We start from the raw sequence: 21,675 nt of genomic DNA, 5'->3' as shown, positions 1-21,675 counted from the left end.
GACAAAGTCGCGGCGTATTTTTGAGGCAAAACTAAAATTGTGTCTAATTAATACCGAACAAATAATAATCTCAGTATAGAGTACCAAAAAACGAACCCCAAGTTTTATTGAAATCGGTTACCGGAAAGTGCGCGAAACTGAATTCACCCCCTAGTTTTCTACCATTAGAGGTGGAATATTTTCTCCAAATTTAAATGAGACCAATACTGAGTTACCCTCTTTCCAACAAAAAAATAATGACCAAGAGTGTTCAAATGACCTTTGCACAATCCCTTCAGCAAGGCGACCGACACAAAACCAGGGTACAAGATAATGCTTCAACGGCACTTTACACCGACGGGACACATATTTTAGAGACAGTTTAGTATTAATGTGTGTAAATGTAAAATTGTATAAATAGCCATTAATTTATTATTAAAATCCGTCTTTCAACAACAGTTGAGTCTAATTTATCTCCGCCAGCTTCCTTTCATCGTGGCCAAGACACCCTTAGCTGTCAGTAGATCGGTCTTGTGAGTCTGGTAGACCGGCAGTGAGAAAATCCGCCTTGGTAGACCGCTATTAGCTTCGCCCCGTCCGTCCGCTGCTTTAGGTGTTACCGCGCAGATATTCTGGACTATTTATATATTTATGTATCACACTTATACGGACAGGGGTAAGGTACTATACTGCCACCGTTAGTTATATCCATCGAGTATATGACCAGAAATAGATACGAAATGTCATTTAATTTGTTTGAAAACTATTCTGCCATATCATTGCGGTGACAACTGCGCTTCGATTGGCCAGCCCGAATTCGAAACAATTGACGGGTGTCGTCAATTGTTTCACTTCAAATTGACCAGTTAACTTGGGCTTTGCTATAATGGACGAAAATTACATATTTAATATTTAATTACCGATGAAATTTGATTCCGTTTGTTTTGTAATTAGATGTGTTGCTGTCTTCCCCACACCACCGAATGGAACAGCACGCCATTGTTAGAGATATTATCTTTATTACAATAATACAGAATATTTTTGGAATACACGGAGACCTACACACAGGTCAGTTGTTGGCGCTGTACTATTTCAGCTTTCGAATTTGTGACTTCAGCGCAAACGAGAGTTGATATTTAAAAGTGATATAAGGCCCATTTGCCTGATGAGTTGCCAGGGATGGATGGCCCTTATTTCGTCTCTATTTCTGGTTATATAATCGATGTTTGAACCCGACACGTTAGCTTGTTTAGATAAAAAAAAATAGTTCAATTTATAATTATTATCCCAGCTGAATAAAATGTACAGTACAACTATTTTCTATATAACTCTCGGCAATTTTCGGATTCCGAATGCACCCGAATACAAATATCCATATTTAGTCATCATTAGAAGTATCCTCCCATTGACGACATCGGTAACCTAACGATTTGCTATGTGGGTGCTGGATAGAAAGGTTCCGGGTTCGATTTTATTACAATAAATACAGGATATTTCTGGAACATAGTTCACACAGGTCAATTGTTGGCGCTGTACTAGTTCAGCTTTCTAATTTGTAATTTCAGCGCAAACGACACTTGATATTTATAAGTGACGTATCACTGATGAGTTACCAGGAAGGAGTCCTTATTAAGTCTCTATTTCTGGTTTTATACTCGATGGTTATACCTTTTCGCCTTAATGAGGTTGGTAGTTTTGAGACATTCTGTTATGATACCCAATGACGGGACGTTCAAGTCGTGTACCTGAAGGTAAGCGATACGCCTGTCCTTTTTTTAATGGACTTCAAAAAAAGGAGGAGGTTTTCAATTCGATTGTGTTTTTTTTTTGTATGAATGTTACGCGATAACTAACTAAATTTAAACTTAACTAAATTTGTGAACAGATTTTGAGGATTCTTTTTTTTTGGAAACCACAGGTCTCACTTAAATTTGAAGAAAATATTCCACCTCTAAGGCTGGCTGTACTTTTAGGACGAACTCTTTCACAAGGAGCTCTTCTGCTACAAAAAAACATCACCGACGCAGTCCAGATGTAGCGGTATGCGTAATAATATGAACAAGTAAGAACGTACTATTTCGTTTGACAGTGTCCCCGTGACAACTAGCACTGAGATCCTTGTCGACTGCGCCGGCGCCGGCTGTGCCTGATCCCGGCGTGTCATCCGCGTCCAGGTCGATGATCGGCGAGTCGTCGTATGGGCCGGAGCGTCGATTCATACACTCTCTACCTGCGTGTACAGACGGATATATTTTAATGAGACGTACACGTTGAGTGGGCAATACATAATCTGTGGCTTAAGTGAAAAGGGGTACAAGTCGAAAAACCCAACTTAACAAGGAAACGCGAAAAACAAAGCTTAATTTGAAATTAAGGGTTAACTGTTTTTCGCTTTTCCTTGTAAGGTTGGCTTTTTTTACTTGTACCCCTTTTGCACTAGAGCCACAGTATGACGTCATCTGAGTCACATCATACGTGACCGATTCTTAGATTACCATTGCAAGTCGAGTTTGAAAAAAGAAATCGGAATTTGACAGCTGTCAAAAAGTACTCATACTCAGGTGATTTAGTTCTTAGGCAAATTACACACGGCACCGTAACAAAAGCAGTACCGCCGTCGCTGCGGCACTGCAGTTGTAGTCGCCCTTGCATATGTATACACACTTTCATTCACGTGTCGCCAGTAATTCTCTACTAATGCAAGAGTATGGGTCCAAACACAAAACTGCGAATCGGCACGATGCGAATTCGCAATGTTGCGATTTCGTGCGGCAAGACATCTCACTGCCACGGTTCGGGTAACTATTCCCGCAAAAAACGCTGCCGCAGCGGCGCCATGTGATTACACATTAGAAAACAGCCTTAGACAGTAGAAAATTGGACATAGGCGACGTTCGCCATAATTTTTACACAGGGTTATTTGAAAAATACTAATAAACTTGCAGTGCTACATAAAGAAAAAAAACTACTAACACTAATTTATAAGCACTTTTCTTATTATTATTACTAACAAATTATGGAACTCGTATGAAATAATATTTTATTTTTTTTTACTTTTTATTTATATCTTACGCTTACTGCGCGCTAAAGCGTTTTTCCCACGCTAGCTTGGAAAAGGTTTTTGAAATTCGAACTTGACGATGGGCTGTGGTGCACCTAACTATTTCTTTCGATGAAAAAAAACATAATGACACGATCAAGTACGCAATTTGTCGTACATTATTTATGTAATATAAATTGGTTGGTATATCATATTCTCATTATTGTTGACATTAAATTGAGAACGATAACTAATTTTGTTTTATTTGAACTGTTTTTCTTTCATTTACCATTTTCCTCGCTATAGTGAGGTGAAAAGTTGTGTGTTTCGCTCGGCAGCAAAGTTGTTCTGCGTCTCGTGGCTTGAAACCCTCGCTACGCTCAGAAATCTATCTAATCTTAGACTCCTTCGCTAGCTCAGGTTTCAAGACAAGCACTCGTGTCAAACAACAACTTTCCAGCCTTGCATAACAAGTAACTATTGTTCCATAACTTTTTAGAAAGCATAATACATTTACCTAAAACCTTTATTACTTCGTTGTACTGTAACTATCTGACAATTTTTAGATCTGTATTTTATAGTAAAGTAGTAAGTTCAAACGTGCAAGCGCCCTCCCCGACGATCCCCTCCCCCGCTCTTGCGTTTTGCACCGAACATGTATTTACGCTAGCGTTTTTATTTGTTACCGCACAGAGTTATCACCGATTAGAGCGATCTATTTAAATATTTTTATGTTGTACGAAAGTAAAATCTGATGCATTATTAAAAATCATGGAACAAAATCCAAAAAAGGCCACCGCCCAATCATTAAAAAGAAGAAGACATCTTTGCTATGATTGAATTGCTGCAAATGGCATGATTTTTTCTAAAACGAATATTCATAACAAGCTGCAAGCCAGAAAAAAAATGGTATATTTACACAGTACACCTTGAAGAAACCCTGAATATTCTTAAAACTTTACCTTCTTCCATCATCATTCGTACTCGGCCAGCAGCGGACATATCCTCGTCCAATAGCGACGTCGGTCGTCCGCTATTGGCCGACGGGACCACGTGGTCTGTGAGCAGACTGCGAGGCCGCACGTGATTGGCTGGCTGACCTGAGCGCGCGCCAGCCGCGTTCCCTGATTGGTCGGCGAGGACTCTTCGCCCGCCGCGTCCGGTATGTTTCGATGCTATGCGTTGTGGTACGTTGGATATTGCCTATAACAAATATTTACCTTGTTCGCTGTGTTTTTCAAAGCCAGTTTCACAAAACTGCGCCCGTTACCCTAAGACATAACTTAACAAGTCTGCCTCTAATTTCACCAGCACCCTTCAAAATCGGAATTCAGTAATGCTCACATTACAGCTTGGCGGCAAAAATCGGCCCCTCCTACGTAAGGTGTCGTATGTCGAAGTTGTCAAGTTTACTGGGGAAACTTAAAGTTCTCCGTTTTATTCGGCAAAGCTTGTTACTTACATAGACTGATCATCTAATAGATCATCTAACCGATATAGATATCGGTAGTCCTAGAGGATTTTATGATACTCTATGTGAGTAACGAACTCCGCCGAATAAAACTGAGACATGCTTAAGTCACGTGTTATGTTTATTTCAATGAAGTCAGAACTTTAAAAGGCTCCCCTGTAAACTTGGCAATTTCGACCTAGATACTTTACGTAGGAGGGGTCGAAATAGCTAAGGTGGCAGTATTCCCTGGACGAACTCTTTCACAAGGAACGCTACTGATACTAAAAGTATATACAAACTAGCAATGAAAGAGACTCAGTCTTTTAAGGCGTTTCATAACGACTCGTCTCCATTTTACAGTACTCGACTCTAAAATTAAGACTGGAGGTTCGAGTTTTTATTAATAAGACTCAGTCGTTATACTAAAAGACTTAAAAGTCTTAAACGACTTATACGACTTAAACGACTTGAACGACTTACAACGACTCGAGTTGTTTGCAATGGACTTATACCTATTTTATGTCTTATTAAACCCGAAGTTTATAAATAAAAATGACGTAGTATGTAGTAAATAATCACGTTTATTTACTTATAATAAAAATTAGGATTCGAAGAATGCTTTAAGCAATAGGTACGAGATTTTAATACCCAATTATATAATAATTGCATACAATACTTTTTCTGCGGGTAAATTAAAATAATGAAATACAACCAATATTTAAAAGTCTATGGAAATCCAGTTCTAACGTGCTCTTTTTTTTAGTGATATTGGTCTGTAACCACTTTTCTTATTACGAAGTCCTGGTACTTTTGTTTAAACATCTTTAGTAACCCGTGCACAGTAGTGAGATACAATTTATTTGTAATACATAGAACAAACATATACATAAAAATCTCGCCTGTCACCCATTCAGGGGTAGGCAGAGACTGTGGACCTCCACTTAATACATTCATAAACAGTATGTTTCATTCAATCAATATGGTTAAACGACAGAAATATTTTGACTGTTGGGTCCTGTATCCATTCATTTTTATATTAAATAAACAAAGTCTTGAATTGGTTCTATCTAATTAACTGACTTCTGTGAATATACGTTAACGTTATCCATCAATCGTAAAATAAATATCTTATGGGTAGATATAAAATCACGCCATACGGGTCATGACTCGCGACTCCCGAGACTATAAGGCGCCAGTCGTTTTAGTCCTATAAATCTTTTAAGCTTCCTAGGGTTAAAAGTCTTCGACTCGAATTAGTCTTCAGTTTTAGTCTTATGACTCAAGACATGACGGTTAAAAGACTAGAATAGTCGGTGAGGCGTTAAAAATTAGTCGAGGTTTTTTAAAAGGCCTTAAAAGACTGAGTCTCTTTCATCACTAATATAAACCTTTTACCGCTGCAATATGGTCGCTTTTTTTTCTAGAACTAAGTAACATCTCAAATTCGTCGTCGTTCAGCTATTAACCGCTAGATGCTGTCATCTAGCACATTGATTTAAATTTCCATATAAGACCAAAAAGTCGTAACTTGCAATAATAGGTATTGATGGTGTTGAACTTTCAAGGACATGCCAACAGGGTACGATTTACTGTTATTCAGAATTTATCTATTTTTAAATTTGAAACTACGACCAATCATTATCAAGATTTGTAAGATGTGTAAGTTTTGGCGAAAGCGGTTCTTATAGTAATCGAGGCATTGTTTTTTGGTTCCGCATATAAAATAATGTAAACATAAAAGTAGCGACTAGGTCCTTAAGGGATGTCATAACAATAAGTACTTGCTCAATGGAACTTGTATTGTTGTGACTTGCATTTTGTATACTTAAATAAATATAATTTTGTGGCATTAGAGCTCCTTACGAAAGAGTCCGTCCAGATGTGCTGCCATCTTACCTATTTCTGCCAGTGAGCAGTCATATGAATATTACTGTGTTCCTGTTGGAATGGTAAGAGTGCTGGGGAAATTACATGCACATGGGACTTGTCAACTTATGACTCAGGGTGACGGGCGCTGTGGCTCAGGGGCCTAAGGTCTTTGCAATTTAAAGCTCTGAGTGGCACAGCAACAGTTATGGATAGGCGTGTCGCTTACCACCAGGCGCACGAGTTGTTCGTCACTTGATATTAATGAAAAAAGAAAATAAATTAAAGCACACACCCCGTCATCGTCGTCATGGCTGGCGTGACTAGGTGGGTTGGAGTATTTGTGCAACAGCTCGATGGCCAATCGCTTGTTCATCTCCTGCTGGAAGAACGCGTGCTGCAAACAAACGTTAACTCATAATATGTTACACACCGCGCAGAATCCCAGATAATTTCGATATGCAGTTGAAGAAAATCGAAACACTAAGAAAAATTCATTCGATCCGACAGGGTCGAACCAGCACCCTCAGACAATCCGTGTCAGATACTCGGCGAATTAAGTCACGGAACGAATTAGCAGACCTTACCTATTTCTGCCGCCAAGTAGTAATGTTAGCATTACTGCGCTCCGGTTTTGAAGGGTATGGGTGCTGGTGAAATTACAGCCACATGGGACTTGTCAACTTATGTCTCAGAGTGACCCCTTAGATCTTTGCGATTTAAAGCTCTGAGTGGCACTGCAACTGTTATGGACAGGCGTGTAACTTTACTACCAGGTACACGACTTGCTCATCCCGTCACTTGATATTATAAAAAAAATATGGAAATTATTTATGTCATAATTTTTATCTCGTTTAATCAGCAATTTAGTAAATACTCAAATTAAATGAACTTTTTGTGTCAATAGACTACATCATCATCGTGCCATCGACTCGCGATTGAAGAGCAGGATAACAAATAAATTACAATAGCAATTCTGCCGTCCACTAACCAAAACGCGGCTAAGTGCCAAATGGTCTAATATCCGTTTTAAATAGAAAAAGATAGAGCACAAAATTCTCTTTTAAAAATAGTTCAAATTAGTTAACGTGTTCGACTTATCCGAACTTACCCTAACGATGCATAGCTGAAATATCATTAAACAATTTCAATATATCGAGTTCTTAGGTTTTCGCGATTGTTACACATAGGAAATGAAACTATTTTTCCGGATTTAAATCGCGTATATTTGTTTTTTCAAACAAACCGACGTTTCGGGCCCTTTACAGGTCCCACGGTCACGGTTGACTGAGGTGGTACAGTCTTCAACCAGTTATGTCTAATATTAATGCAAACCACCCTATTTTTTCACTATAGTTACAATAGTTATTAATTAAATACCTTATTTTTAATTTTACAAAGGAAACATTCCAATTTACGCTACATTAAGTTTTACAAATTATTTTATTGAATGAACTTTTATTAAGTTTAATTTATCATTAATTATTAATAGAAATTAGAATAAACTAAAACATATTAATTAGTACTGCAGTCTTAATTTCAATATTCTAAAACTGGGTTATGGCTATTTTATGATTTCTCCAAAAAATATTTTGTCACTTAGCCAAGTTAGTTACCAGACGGCAGAATACTGCCCATATCGTAATCAACGTAACCGACATTTTTAGCGATATTGAGTACTAACGATATCGATAACTATCTGGAAACGGCGATACGAAATCTACAAACCCCTATAAGCGGTTTTTAATATCTTATTTAGTTTTAATTTTTTTGTTAAGTAAAATCAGCGTAATTGATATTTCTCAAAGAAAAAAAATCTATCGAGTTCTTAGGTTTTCGCGATTGTTACACATGGGAAATGAAACTATTTTTCCGGATTTAAATCGCGTATATTTGTTTTTTTCGAATAAACCGACGTGACTCAGTCAACCGTGACCATGGGACCTGTAAAGGGCCCGAAACGTCGGTTTGTTTGAAAAAACAAATATACGCGATTTAAATCCGGAAAAATAGTTTCATTTCCTAAAAAAAATCTATATAGTCTGTCTTTTTTGAAGATGAAGTAAAATGACATTTGCAGGGTTGCCAGTTTTCATAAAATTTTAAATAGTCATGTAATCATTATCGACAGTTTTATCGATAGATTGTGAAAGTAGGTAAAATTTTGCCCAAAACGACGACGTTCTAATGATTACTAATTGCGTCATTGTATTCTTCATTCTTATTTTGATAGTTGGTCTATGGTATAAAAATCAATTTTTAACCATACACATTTTAACGACGAAGACGGCTTTGATTATGTGTATTAAATTAAAATGAAAAACTTTAAAATATATCTCCTGTATATATTTTTAACACATACATTTAATTTAGTGCATGTATGAATAAATGTAATGTGCCCAGGTTGGACGTACAACGGGTCGATGACGAATCAAATGAAACCATTTCGCCTATTTATTTCATAAGCGTAACCAACGTGCAGTCGATGGTCGACATACTATTTATCGACTTCAATCACTAGCTGCTTGCAATCGGGTAACGCAAGGACAACACAATGAACTGTCATTTTACTCCGTCTTCAAAAAAGACATACTATAATAGGTGCCAGTATATAGAAACTTAGCAAAATGCAAATGCGTTACATGATAAACATGTTTGAGTACGTACCTGTAATAATTTATCAGCTGTGGGCCGTTTCTTCGGGTTCTTCGTGAGCGCGAGCTTTAGAAACGCGTGAAAGACCGCCGACCATCGCTCCCTTTCTTTTAGTTGCGGTGGCTTGAACCCCGACTTCGACATTAGGAAGAGAACTCGCATTGGATGCAACTCGAACATGGGTGGTTGAAGTTCTGCTAGCTCTGTTGACAAGGGTTTATCATTTATCTAGATTATAAAGTTCGTCCAGGGAAGTACTGCCACCTTACCTATTTTTGCCGCCAAGCAGTAATGTCAGCATAACTGCGTTCCGGTTTTTGAAGGGTAAGGGTGCTGGTGAAATTACAGGCACTTGGGACTTGTCAACTTATGGCTCAGGGTAACGGGCGCAGTGGCAGTGCCCCTTACATTTTTGCAACTTAAAGCTCTGAGCGGCACTGCAACTGTTATGGACAGGCATGTAGTTTACTATCAAGCGCACTTGTTCGTCCCGTCACTTGATATTATAAAAAAATATATGTTTTTGTGACATGTTTATGCATATCATACTTACGGTAACCTATCACAAATACGAAAATTTTTTGTCCGAAATAACGTTTGTTCGAATTTTCATTACACCGAAAACCGAATTATAACGAAACAGTTGTTCTTTCAGTATATGTTGAATGTTTATCGCAAAGACACGACTAGGTTCGATTAGGTTGTGTTAAGTTAGGTTTAAAAGAAAAAACATTTTCCTCTAAAAAATACTTTCGAGGTTATGAAATTTCGACCAAACGTTATTTCTGGAAAGTGTCATTTCAGACTACTGATAAGTAACCCAAAACTTATAGATAAAGCTCCGAATTTCGAAATCTGATATTCAAGACGGAGAAAAGATAATAAGGTGGCGACTGACCGGAACATTTCAGCGTATAGTAACACGTTACAGGGTCAACTTTTGCATAGTCAGTACAGCAAACCGAGGCGATCGCTGCAAACGCTGCGCGCTCCACCCGGTTGACGGTTTTTTGACTTTACGTTAGAGGGCGTTCCCATTATGTCGTGACGACAGATAGTCATGCAGTTTAAAGTGTCGTGCCTTGTATATTTAAATCGACTTGTTCACGACACGATTAACTGTCATTCACGACGTTTTATTCGTGACGACGACAGACTGTCGTGACAATGGGAAGATCTAGAACGACAGTCCTCCGACAATAAATAAAACGTCACGATGAAAATGTGACGACAGATAATCGCAGTTTCAAATATTTTGTCCGATAAATTGTAGTCATGATCTAGTGGGAACAGTTAGACACGACAGTCGTTCAACGATAAAATAAACGAACGCCCACGACACAGTCACGACAGATAGTCGTAATATGGGAACAGGCTAGACGCGACAGTCGTCCAACGATAAATAAAACGTTACGACGTAATAGGAATATAACAGTGCCTCAATTTTAGGTCAATATAGCTCGGAGTACAGTCATCGTGATTTATAAAGAACCAAAAATTTCTTTAATATGTTTATCAACGGTTTGACCGAGTTTGAAATACGATAACAACGCTAAAGATAATGAGCCAATTAAATCGATCCCTTACCTATGGCCGTGATCCCGCACGCCCAAATATCACATAGTTGATTGTAGCCACCTTTTCGTTCGACTGCTGCAACCTGCAGAACACAGAAGCATTAATAAACAGAGGTAACTGGCACCATACCTATAGGTCAGGTCATATGGTCACTATATACTAATATAACATACGTGTAAATGTTAAAAGAACTATGGACTATTTAATTCCAACAATGTTTAACTGTCTTCCGTTACGCTTAAGAACCCTTAAAGGTAGTAAAAAGTGTGTTACAAATGAAATAAAAAAAATATTTGTTAAATACAATGTAGGTAAATATTGAGAAACTGTAATGTAGGTAACTGAATGTAATGTTTTATGTGACAGTGACATCAAGCGTAGCAACCAAACTCTCCCGATTAACTTTTATGAAGTTTTGGAGAACTTATTTGTAAAAATGTTTAATTTAAAAAAAAATATTGTAATTGGAAGGATCACGAGTTCTTACATTTTCGCGATTGTTGATCGACACATAGGAAATGAGACTGTTTTTCCAGATTTAAATCGCGTATATTTGTTTTTTCAAACAAACCAACGTTTCGGGCCCGTTATGGGTCCCATGGTCACGGTTGACTGAGGTAAAAAAAAAATAGAAAAAATTAAAAAATACAATCGTATTGAGAACCTTCTACTTTTTTTTAAAGTCGATTAACGAGGTTGGCGGTTACGTCACTGTTGTCTCGCTGTATTAAGTAATTTATTATATTCATATAGGCAGACCTCCCATTTAGCCGGACAAGTGTTTTTAAGCCCAAAATTCGATACTCGCGCGAGACGTCTTAAATCAAGCATTTTAGCTAGAGATTGCGAAATCACGTTATCAAAATGTGTATTATTAGAATGTTGAAACAGATATTATCTAAAATAAACGATAACGCCTTTACTTTACGTGTCGTTATGTTATTTTTTCCGTATTAATAGTGTTTTTATAAACCTCCGCCCAAGCAGAAGCCATGGGTTCGAAACCGGTTTTTGGTGTAATTACAGGCACATGGGACTTGTCAAGTTATGTGTCAGGGTGACGGGCGCAGTGGCAGTGCCCCTCAGATCTAGCCATTTAAAGCTCGGATTGGCGCTGCAACTGTTATGGATAGGCGTGTCGCTTATAGTTTATGGTTTTTGAAGACGGACTAAAATCACATTTGTAGGGTTGCCAGGTTTCATAAAATTTGAAATAGTTATGTAGTTGTTGTCGATAGTTTTATATCGATAGGTTGTGAAAGAAGATAAAATTTTGCCAAAAGTGACAGAATTGTGAACGATACGATGTTCTAATGATGACTAATTGCGTTATTGCCTTCTTTATTCTTGTTTTGACAGTTGGCCTACCAGTATCGAGATTTATTTTTATTAATATACATAAATTTTAACAAGAATAGCCTGATTTGATTATCTATATTGAATTAAAATTAAATACTTTGAAATATCTCTCCCTTTTGTATTTTTCATAAACATATTTCTAAATGCAGTGTATGAATGTATGTATGTATGTATGTATGAACTTACAAAAAATAAAAATTTAAATAAACGTGTGCTCGTGAGAAATCTAAGATAATAGATCTAGAATCTATGATCGTAGATGGCGCTACGGCTAAAAAGTCGTTGAAAAACCAAGTACAAATACGACACAAGCATATAGAAAAATTCGTGAGGTCCGCTGGTTCGTTCCGTGGCTTAGTTGGCATAACGTCCGGCACGGTATGCTAGAAGACGTCGGTTCGAATCCGGCCGGATCGAAGGATTAAAAACAGAAATAACACAAAAAACGCGTACCAACATTTAAACAACAAGTTATATAATGTTATACCGACATATGTGCAGGATGTAGCGTACAGATGTATGTATCGGCTCTAGAGAAGCAATATCCAGAACACCCAGACCAGAATCAGTTTAGAAAAGTTCATTTCTCAAATTGGTCCTACCGGGAATCCAACTCGCCACCCAGTATCCAGCGCCCACAATGTAAATAAACCATTAGATCACCCAGAGTCGCGCCCTGTCGTGCTAGCCCTACAGATCTGGCACTAACACCTATCGATCACATAACTTGGCCTAATGCTGGAATTTAAAGTACCTCAGGTGCCATCCAATACGGTGTGCCGATGAAGGACTTTCGTTTGTTAATTGTAGCAGTAATTTGAGCCGAAACGCCGAAGTCCGCGAGTTTCACGTCGCCGCATTCCGTTAGAAGGATGTTCGCGCCTTTTATGTCACTGTAAATGTAAAATTGCAATACATGAATACTACAGAAAAAGCTTTTATTTACGTAAACCTTAACGCGCAGAAAAGAGAAAAAATGGCAAACTTAATGCCATCGCCTTACTTTCTGAAACTCGTATTTCAATGCACAAAGTTACTGAAATACAAAAAATGGATTGTATTTATCATTGACTTACAATTATATGGACGTCGGGTCCGCGCTAAAAAGTGTCCGAACTTGTAAGACGTTAAAATCGTATACAGAGCGTCAAAGTCCGCTTTAGTCTTCATTTGTTCGACTGACAGCGCGATACTGCGATGACATTACAATTTAAATTCAACGTTTTAGCTTTTTCATATTCCTTTACATGTCACTACGTTTAAATAGGTTGACTTGGGACATTTTTTTCGTGGTTTTTGTATTAGACTCGTCGTCCATTTATTTGTAAGGCAATGGTATTTATACAAATTTTGCAGGCTTATTTCATATCACATTTCCTTCATATTTACACAGTAAGTTTTACCTATTCTAAAAGTAAGCATCTAAATCAGAGCTTTCCAGACTTTTTTTTTCATAGACCACTTTCATAATTTAGTTGGTTCCGGTGGACCCCCTGCAGCTTAATTTCTACCATATTCCCAAAACTCGACAAAAAATATGAAGATTAGAACTAACTATGAAATTTGCAATGCAAATAGCTGAGTTCCAACCACAAATTAATAGTCTTCGAAAAAAAAATGACAATTTAATTGATTGTGCTGTGTGTGGATGTCAAAAAAGTAAAGACACGTTGTACTGAATATGGAATATGCAAGTTTTTACAAATAACAGTCGCTGAGCTTCTTAAAATATTATCTGTCTGCATTGATAGGTGAAGTCAAGCCAACATTTAAGTTCTTCACTATCGATAGCAGATAAATTTTCGTGGACCCCGCTTACGAATTGGTCACGCCAACGTAGACCCCCGTCGAGTCTCCCGTGGACACCTGGACCTCTTTGGGAACTAAGGATCTAAATTAACACCCATGATAAGAAATTTAAAATAAATAGAAAGTTTTGCTTTTCCTGAATAACCACTCTTTATAAGATACGAGTTCGAGAAAGTAAGGCAACGATCAGGCATTCTCTACTAGTGAACCGGAGAGCCAGGTTCATAACAATTAACAGGCAGTGCGTGACATAACAAGATGAGATTAAAAACAGGTAGGATAAAAGATTATAAATAATTGTGATACATAATTTACATGTAAAATATACATATATAGAATACGTAACATATCAAATATGAAAGGTGTGTTCCAAAAATCCCCACTGGTGGAGATCCTACAATTTAAAAAAAAAAATTGCCTCCGTGGCCGAACGGTTACCATATCGGACTGCCACGCAGAGGTCCCAGGTTCGATTCCCGGGCCGGGAGAAATATTTGTATGGCATACATTTATTTCTCTCGTGAGTTTGGGTGTAATTTGTGGTTGCCTATGTCCATGGCGCCCGCGACACAGGGTTGCCCTAATGCTAGCTTTGAAAAACAAGATACTGTCTGTATCTGCGTTTAGCAGTCCTTATAATTATTGGTCCATTGTATACGCCCACTGAAGATGTTTAAATGCGGGTTGGCGACTTCACGCGGTTTCAGTGCCATTACAATTCATACAGGCTGGTAGAAGTATAAATATCAACTTACCGATGCATCTTGCCCATACTGTGCAAGTAGGATAAACCAGTAAGAGTCTCACGGCACATGTAGGCGATCTGGAGCTCGGTCAGGGGCCCTGTCACGTGGTAGATGTCCTGCGTACAAAGCAACAACTATATTAAAACTTATACTTCACAAACGTTCTTATTCTTTGTTTTAATCAAAAATAAGTGTATTTGACCTCCATCTCACCTGATGGAAAGTGATGATGAGGTCGACTCACAACTAAATAATTCCTATCGAGTTCTTAGGTTTTGGCGATTATTACGTATAGGAAATGAAACTATTTTTCCGGATTTAAATCGCGTTTCGGGACATTTACAGGTCCCATGGTCACAGTTGACTGAGGTGGTACAGTCTTCAACCAGTTATGTCTAATATTAATGCAAACCACCCTATTTTTTCACTGTAGTTACAATAGTTATTAATTAAATACCTTATTTTTAATTTTACAAAGATTTTTTACATTCCAATTTACGCTACATTAAATTTTACAAATTATTTTATTGAATGAATTTTTATTAAGTTTAATTTATTATTAATTATTAATAGAAATTAGAATAAACTAAAACCTCCTGTAAAGGGCCCGAAACGTCGGTTTGTTTGAAAAAACAAATATACGCGATTTAAATCCGGAAAAATAGTTTCATTTCCAATAAATAATTCCTATTCACTCTCGCCTTGAAAAGGTCCAAGTTATATTAAATTCCACTCCCTAGCCGCACGCCATACAAATGTGAAAGCGAAACGTTTCGTGCGAATCCTGGGAATATCCACAACGTAGGGGTGGAATCCCAGCCCACGTCTAGTCCCCCGATGATGGAAAGGGGAAGGCGGAATCAAATTATGCAATTCCAGCGCACACTCTCTGTGATATATCCTGTAGAATACCGATAAGCAGGCAACTTTACGGCGATGTTCAAGGCTCTGCAGCTTCACCTCAACTAATTCCGAGTCACCTATAAGCCTTTTGGCACGCTTGTCGATTGAATCCAAGGTGGCCAGTTGGCATTTAGCAGAGCCATTCCATAAGTGGCAGCAGTACTCCATACACGATCGGACTGTGCTTGGTACAGCTGAAGCAACTGTCCCGGTGTGAAGTAACGCCTCAGCGTGAAAAGGATGCCAAGCTTCCTGGCTGCATTTTTGGCCATGGATTCAATGTATCTGGTCCATTCCAAGTAGCTGGAATGTTAGGTATTCGTCTTCTACTTTCGAGCTGTGTAAATTGAGCCTTAAGTTGAGAAGTCTGCAAGCAGGGAATTTCACCCCATAGCCATTCGCTATTATAAATGTTTCAATATTGAAATCGATATATAGCGTGGTTGTTTCAGTTTCGGAGCAGGGGTGAGAATGCTTTGAAAACGATTATGGCGGAAAAATCGGGTCAGTTGGTTTGCATCTTGTTTACAGTAAAACATTTAGGTATTTTGTACGATTTAACGAACGATTAACATTTAAATTTACATACAACGTTAAGCAAGTCAAGCTGGACATTGAAGACTTAAATTCAATTCTATGTCGTTTACAATAAGAATGGTTCAAATCGGACATTGAATCCGGTGTTTACAAACACTAAACCCTTTTTCGCAGTCGACTGATTACGAGAATACGGCTTCAGTGTTGAATATGGTGACAGTTAGAGTTACGTATGGCGGTAATTTGAAAAAAATATTGAGAGGGTGGATGAAGATTTCACCACTAAGGCGGAGAGGTAACATCGCATCTCTAGTCAAAATACCGAAAAAACGGAACAATAGAATATAGATGTGCAAATACATGTTAGAAAGAAAGAAAGAAAATAAATTTATTCAGCACAAACACATGTTACAAGTACAATATGATTTTATGCTTAACGTGTATTGTACTGAAACGGGCCCAACTCAGCAAATACTGCGGCGGAGCCACAGCGCTGGTTTTCAGTGTACCCTTTTTGAAGTGGCCGATTTAAAAATAAAAATTATAAACAAAATAAAAAGAAAACCAAAAATTGTGGACGCGCATTAGAATGGGTACAACATATAAATAACTCAATTAGATCAGAAAAATAAAATATTCACTATGTCTTTATGTATTTTATGTTTCTCTTTGCGTTATACAAATACAATTTCTCCAGGCGTATTTTGCAGTATTGAAATGTGCTCTCTGAATTTATTTGTGAAAGTACAAACGGATTGTGAGGAACGCACTGGTACCAAAGTTTCGCCGCGGAGTATTTGAAACTATTAAATGTAAAGGTACCGGAGGAGTGAGAAGGTTCATAAATCTCTCGCAAGATGTCGCTTACTGCGTTGAAAGCCGAAAAAACCCAATACATATATTTATAACAGACAGACAGAAGAATTTCGTCTACCTGTATGCTCAGTTGGCAGAACGACGCTACAGTACGCCACTACGGTACCATACTCAGCCACGATATGGCGAGGTCGCTTGTTCGAATCCAGCCAGATCGAGGGACATTTCTTAGTGTTCGATCTTTGTATAAATTATAACACACTAATGGAGTAATGTCACAAAAACTCATTGAATATCATAAAAAAAACTTCGTGATATTCAATAAAGTTAATATACATATTTTTTTTTAAGTTAAAATAAGGCAGTCACCACACTCGTCAACCAGGAATCAGTTTGAAGCAAACAGAAAACGCGTGATATCCATGCAGTAAGACCAAAAACAAAGAAAACTGAGGTCTGTCCATACAAGGCAATGCTCAAAAGCAAATTTTCAGAATGTATGTATATTACAATATACGTATACACACTCGTATTAGCGTAGTTGTAATAAAGTATCACATCACGCGTAAAAATACTAAATCGCTAATTACTCTCAGTTGTGAAGTGCATCACCTCAAAATTGGGTCTTTACGCTAAATAAGTTTAGAAGCAGTAGAGCTCCTAGTGAAAGGGTTCGTCCAGGGAAGTACTACCAGCTTATCTATTTCTGACGCCAAGCTGTAATGTTCCGGTTTTGAAGGGTTAAGGGTGGTGGTGAAATTACAGGCACATGGGACTTGTCAACTTATGTCGCTTACCACTAGGCCTACGATTTGTTCGTCCCGTAGCTTGGTATTATAAAAAAGAAATTAGATAAGAAAAGATAGAAAGACGGTGCCAATGTATGGCTACCGCGAAAACCTAAGATCTCTGTAAGTTTATTATTACATAGTTTTGATAATTTTTTTATATTATAATATCAAGTGACGGGACGAACAAGTCGTGCGCCTGACGGTAAGCTACACGCCTGTCCATAACAGTTGCAGTGCCATTCAGAGCTTTAAATCGTAAAGGTCTGTGGGGTGCTCCCTTACACTTCAAAACCGGAACACAGTAATGCTGACATTACTGCTTCACGGCAGAAATAACGTGGTGGCAGTACTTTTCTGGACAAACCCTTTCACAAGAAGCTCTACTGCTACTAAAATCATGATGGAGTAATGTGACAATACTACGTTTATAATCCCTCTCACCTGTAAACTCCCTCCCCCACAATATTCCATGCTAATCCAAAGCTTATCCCTCCGCAAATACGAGCCATAATAAGCGACGATGTTCGGGTGACGACAGTCCTTCATCATCAGGATCTCCTGCTGGATGATGGCGAAGTCATCACCCGGTTCCAGCTTTATCACCTTGATCGCTGCCAGCTCACCATTGCCGTTGAGTCTTTTCGCCTGCAACAAGAAAGAAATACTATTTATTACAGTGTTTCCCAGTGTTCTGCCATGGCCCGGTAATTTTCATACTGCTTCTTCGTTACCCACTCAACACTTTTAAACCCAAGCTGGTTACTTTAAATAAAATAATACACATTTACTGTTAGTAAAAATGTTTTACTAATATTATTTCGATATCGCCTATTTAGTGCGAAGTATGGAGCTGCTGCTTATTTTTTACTAAAGAAACCAAGTTCGCGGAAAATGATGAAAGTTTTATCCTGATGATGGTGGTGGTGGACGAGGTCCGGTTCCACTTCAACAAGGCGGGAATGTTGCGACCCGGTATTTTAGTTTGATGCCCCGGTACCGGGTCGCGTCCTACCAAATGGGAAACGATGATTTATTAGAATTTTTTATGAAAATTACGATGATCACCATTTTGTTCGAACAATCACTACCACAATTCTAACCGAAGTGGAAGACGTACACATAGCCATAGTATACATACTACAGTAGAAGTAGAGGTCCTTGTCAAAAAGTTCGTCCAGCGAAGTCATATTACCAATTTCTGCCGCCAAGCAGCAATGTGAACATTATTGGGTTTCGGTTTTGAAGGGTAAGGGTGCTGGTAAAGTTACAGACACATGGGACTTGTCAACTTATGTCTCAGGGTGAGGGGCGCAGTGGCAGTGCCTCTAACTTCTTTATGGTTTAAGGCTCTGAATGCCACTGCAACTGTTATGGACAGACGTGTCGCTTACCACCAGGCGCACGACTTATTCGTCGCGACACTTGGTATCACAAAAAAGTCATTTACTCATTATGAAATATTCCAGTAACCCATTTAATTTCTCTTATACACATTTTTTTAGTTTCTTTAATCAAACATGCTCGACTATATTTGTATTATTTTCAAAAAATAAAATAAAATAACGAGTCTGTTGTTCGTGTACCTTTTTACCGGCCTAAGACGTGAAAATGAAAATCCGTTTCTATCCACTGCTGTAAACTTCTAAACCCACCCACTAAATAATAAACAAACTAAATGCCCATTAACATCAGTGTCCGTAATTTTAAGAAATAAAAAATCCATTTATAGTCTATGCTTTTTTGCGTAATTTATTATCTAAAACAAAAAGGCGGTAAAATAAAATATAGGGCTTTGGTGTTTAATCTTTTATTATTTCCTCGCATTGTTTGAGAAAGCACTATACATTATAACTCTCCGGGATCGGGAATTGCCTGACTCATATAGTACAAGGCCTAACTGGCGTTCGGCCTTGTAATTCTTACTAGTCAGACAAGCCCAGACTGTCCGGCTTCTGAAATAAATTAAAATGTTCTATTATTATTCGAATAAGTAATCCAATTTCTGAGTACTCTAGAAATTTTACAAATTATAGCTGTTTTAAAAAGAGACGTGTTTTTTACAGACACATCACTTTAGGGTGCGTATAGATCTGGCGGAAGTGCGAAAGGTTCACGAACTGCACACGAGCATTACGTTGTGCGATCTGTTCGCGTGCCGTTCGCTCGGCACATATGTGTCGATCATTACAAAAGTGGTGTAAGTCCATATTTTAAAACACATATATTTTTTTAACGCGTGTACTCAACATAGCCCCGCACTAGGGAAACCCACCCTGTGCCGCGGGTGCCACGGACACACACATAGACATCCACAAATTACACCCAAACTAACGAGAGAAATAAATGTAGGCCATACAAATATTTATCCCGGTGCGGGAATCGAACTTGAGACCTCTGCGTGGCCGTCTGGCATGGTGACGGTTTGGCCACAGAGGCATTTATAAGTACATTACAATACATTACATTATTACAGTACAGTCATATCTCTCATTATAAAAGTGAAGCAACTCCAATAATTGCAATAACGTCCCATAGATGGCATTACTAGTTTACTCAGAAAACAAAAATTACTACACATTAATTTGCTAAAAGCTCATTCTAAGGTAAACGATTCTTTTATGAGGCACTGTATACGTTTTTACAATAGGATTCCGGAGTATATATTAAGGGTCGTATTCCAGAACTCTACTCAATGCTCAAGTCAGGATTTGAGCAGACTTGAGTATGATTTCAAGCACTGGAAATACGACCCTAATGGCAAGGACTTGAGTATGATTTTCGGTGCTCACTGCAATACTCAAGTCCTGATTTGAGTATTGAGTAGAGTTCTGGAATACGACCCTATGATTACCATTTCCTAACCTTAAACATTACATTAAAAGTATTTTAATTGAAAAGTCGTATTACAAAATTGTAAACTACGTGTTAGATAAAGATGTAAGGAAAGACAAACTGAGTCTAGATTCCACACAAATATGATTCAAAATGTATTTAAGTTTAATTGAAAAGAGTAATCCTTAGAGTTTCTTGCTCGTTCTTCTCAGGGAAGTCGGCACAGTAATAACAACAATAATAATAACAATAATAACACACACACTCAACATAGCCCCGCACTAGGGAAACCCTGTGTCCCGGTGCCATGGACACACATATAGACAACCACAAATTATACCCAAACTCACGAGAGAAACAAATATTTCTATATAGATCACACAAATATTTCTCCCGGCCCGGGAATCGAACCTGGGACCTCTGCGTGGCAGTCCGGCATGGTAACCGTTCGGCCAGAGGCAGTTAACGAGCAGTAGCTTAAAAAATGACGTTTTCAAGTGTAAAACTTTTACCTGTGGAATAAATGATTATTTGATTTGAACGATATCAAATCGAGCAGGTCGACAACTGAGTTATCGTAAGATTCTGAATCGACCCCCTCGGGTGAGATCAATAAAAATGTACTATGACCAGGAGAGCTCCTTAAAATTTACATAGTCTGATGTTGTCAATTCACCACAGTAGATACCTGCATTTTTTTTCCAACTAATATATAATGCTACAAGACATATCTAACAGTAAACAAACTCTTCTAAGCCGTCAAACAGGTACAAACATGAACAGTTAATCCAACCTCGTAAGGACACTCGTAAAGGGATCGTCGACCCAATCCACACACGCGTATAAAATTAATTATTAACGCAGACGTTTTTAGATTCTATCTTTTGTGCTGTGAAGAATTTCTGTTGGAATTTGTCAGAGATACTTTTTACTCAATCGATTTGTACTGGAGCAAATGCAAACGCTTGGGCAATAGCTGAGTTAGTATGTCACTACCACTGATAGAAATTTAATATTACAGTTGTTAACATCTCTCGATAGCATAATCCATTGACCGTAACCGCAGTTCGAGACGAATTTTCGAAAAAAAACGGCCCAATGCCAACGGCACAAGTCACACAGACCCCGAAATAATAAATTTATTGCAAACCAAATTTCCCGATCGCATAATTTCAAGAAATTCAGCCGTTGAGTGGCCAGCTCCATCTTGTGATTAAACCGTTGGATTATTATTTTATAGGGTTATGTTAAAGACGATTGCAGCCATTAAACTAAAAATTCGTGAAGTGATTAACAAAATAGACCCATCAT

At 38.0% G+C, this 21,675-nt stretch overlaps 1 protein-coding gene across 1 annotated transcript in view; it reads right to left on the bottom strand.

Moving 5' to 3' along the window:
- LOC113233551 (mitogen-activated protein kinase kinase kinase kinase 5) overlaps positions 1-18,139 on the bottom strand; it is a 53,662-nt gene extending 35,523 nt beyond the window's left edge. Inside the window, exons 1-8 of the mRNA XM_026468672.1 lie at positions 17,974-18,139; positions 14,495-14,601; positions 12,685-12,823; positions 10,581-10,653; positions 9,006-9,196; positions 6,634-6,735; positions 3,982-4,222; positions 1,999-2,209 (exon numbers count right to left, since the gene is read on the bottom strand). Coding sequence (XP_026324457.1) covers positions 1,999-2,209; positions 3,982-4,222; positions 6,634-6,735; positions 9,006-9,196; positions 10,581-10,653; positions 12,685-12,823; positions 14,495-14,601; positions 17,974-18,081 — 1,172 coding nt within the window. The 5' untranslated portion in view covers positions 18,082-18,139. The remainder of the gene's footprint in view (positions 1-1,998; positions 2,210-3,981; positions 4,223-6,633; positions 6,736-9,005; positions 9,197-10,580; positions 10,654-12,684; positions 12,824-14,494; positions 14,602-17,973) is intronic.
- Between the last annotated feature and the right edge of the window lie 3,536 nt (positions 18,140-21,675).

The sequence above is a fragment of the Hyposmocoma kahamanoa genome, unplaced genomic scaffold, assembly GCF_003589595.1.
Source record: "Hyposmocoma kahamanoa isolate Upper Pololo Valley unplaced genomic scaffold, ASM358959v1 79, whole genome shotgun sequence".
Lineage (NCBI taxonomy): Eukaryota > Metazoa > Arthropoda > Insecta > Lepidoptera > Cosmopterigidae > Hyposmocoma > Hyposmocoma kahamanoa.
Note: the sequence above shows the minus strand (reverse complement) of the source record. Positions and strands in the feature narration are given on the sequence as shown.